At 44.5% G+C, this 679-nt stretch overlaps 1 protein-coding gene across 1 annotated transcript in view; it reads right to left on the reverse strand.

Moving 5' to 3' along the window:
- The window catches only part of LOC119590575 (protein amalgam-like), an 11,667-nt gene that overhangs the window by 6,332 nt on the left and 4,656 nt on the right, over positions 1–679 (reverse strand). Inside the window, exon 5 of the mRNA XM_037939245.1 lies at positions 420–556. Within this exon, the coding sequence (XP_037795173.1) occupies positions 420–556 (137 nt within the window). The remainder of the gene's footprint in view (positions 1–419; positions 557–679) is intronic.

The following is a 679-nucleotide window of genomic DNA, read 5'->3' on the forward strand; positions in this document are numbered from 1 at the left end:
GTTGGATTTTGAGAAAAGTTGCTTTAAGGTCCTATCATAATAGCACTTTTCCGTCATTTTTTGCGTTTCCAGTGAATTCTCCTCCCAGACGAAGGCAATGGCGACCTTTTCTGTTTTAATAATCTCCGGCTTGATCTTGTGCAACGAGGGATCAGCACTACTGGATACTCTTTAACGCATGGGACCAAATTGTTGGTTTACTTGGGCGTCATGTTTATGGCTTTCTGTCAGTGTAACAGGTTCAGACCATATGTCTCTTCATACGAAAAGACGAAAATTTACGGAGAAAGTCCTATTGTGTAGGACCTTAATTATTAGTGCGGAACTCAGACCGAACTCATTTGATGAATCACTAATCATGGCGAGATTTTAAATTCTCATTTGCTCTCAAGAAACGGCACCGTGTCATGGGCACGTACCACCTTGTGCCACGACACGGCAGCGTCGGAACCAGAGACAACGCAGCTGAGGGTGGCAGGGAAGCCTTCGCCTGCTGACACTCTTCCGTCAGTCGGAAGCGCCGTCAGCATCAGTGGCGGCGCCTGTCTTCTGCCACCTGTCAGCGGGAATGAAGATGAGAATGAAGATAAATACGATTTGCAATATCAAAACTATAGTGATAATGTAAGTTCTACAGGAAGAGTAATGATAATGTGGATGAAATATAATTAGATACCGC

The sequence above is a fragment of the Penaeus monodon genome, chromosome 27 (assembly GCF_015228065.2).
Source record: "Penaeus monodon isolate SGIC_2016 chromosome 27, NSTDA_Pmon_1, whole genome shotgun sequence".
NCBI classification, from domain to species: Eukaryota; Metazoa; Arthropoda; class Malacostraca; order Decapoda; family Penaeidae; genus Penaeus; species Penaeus monodon.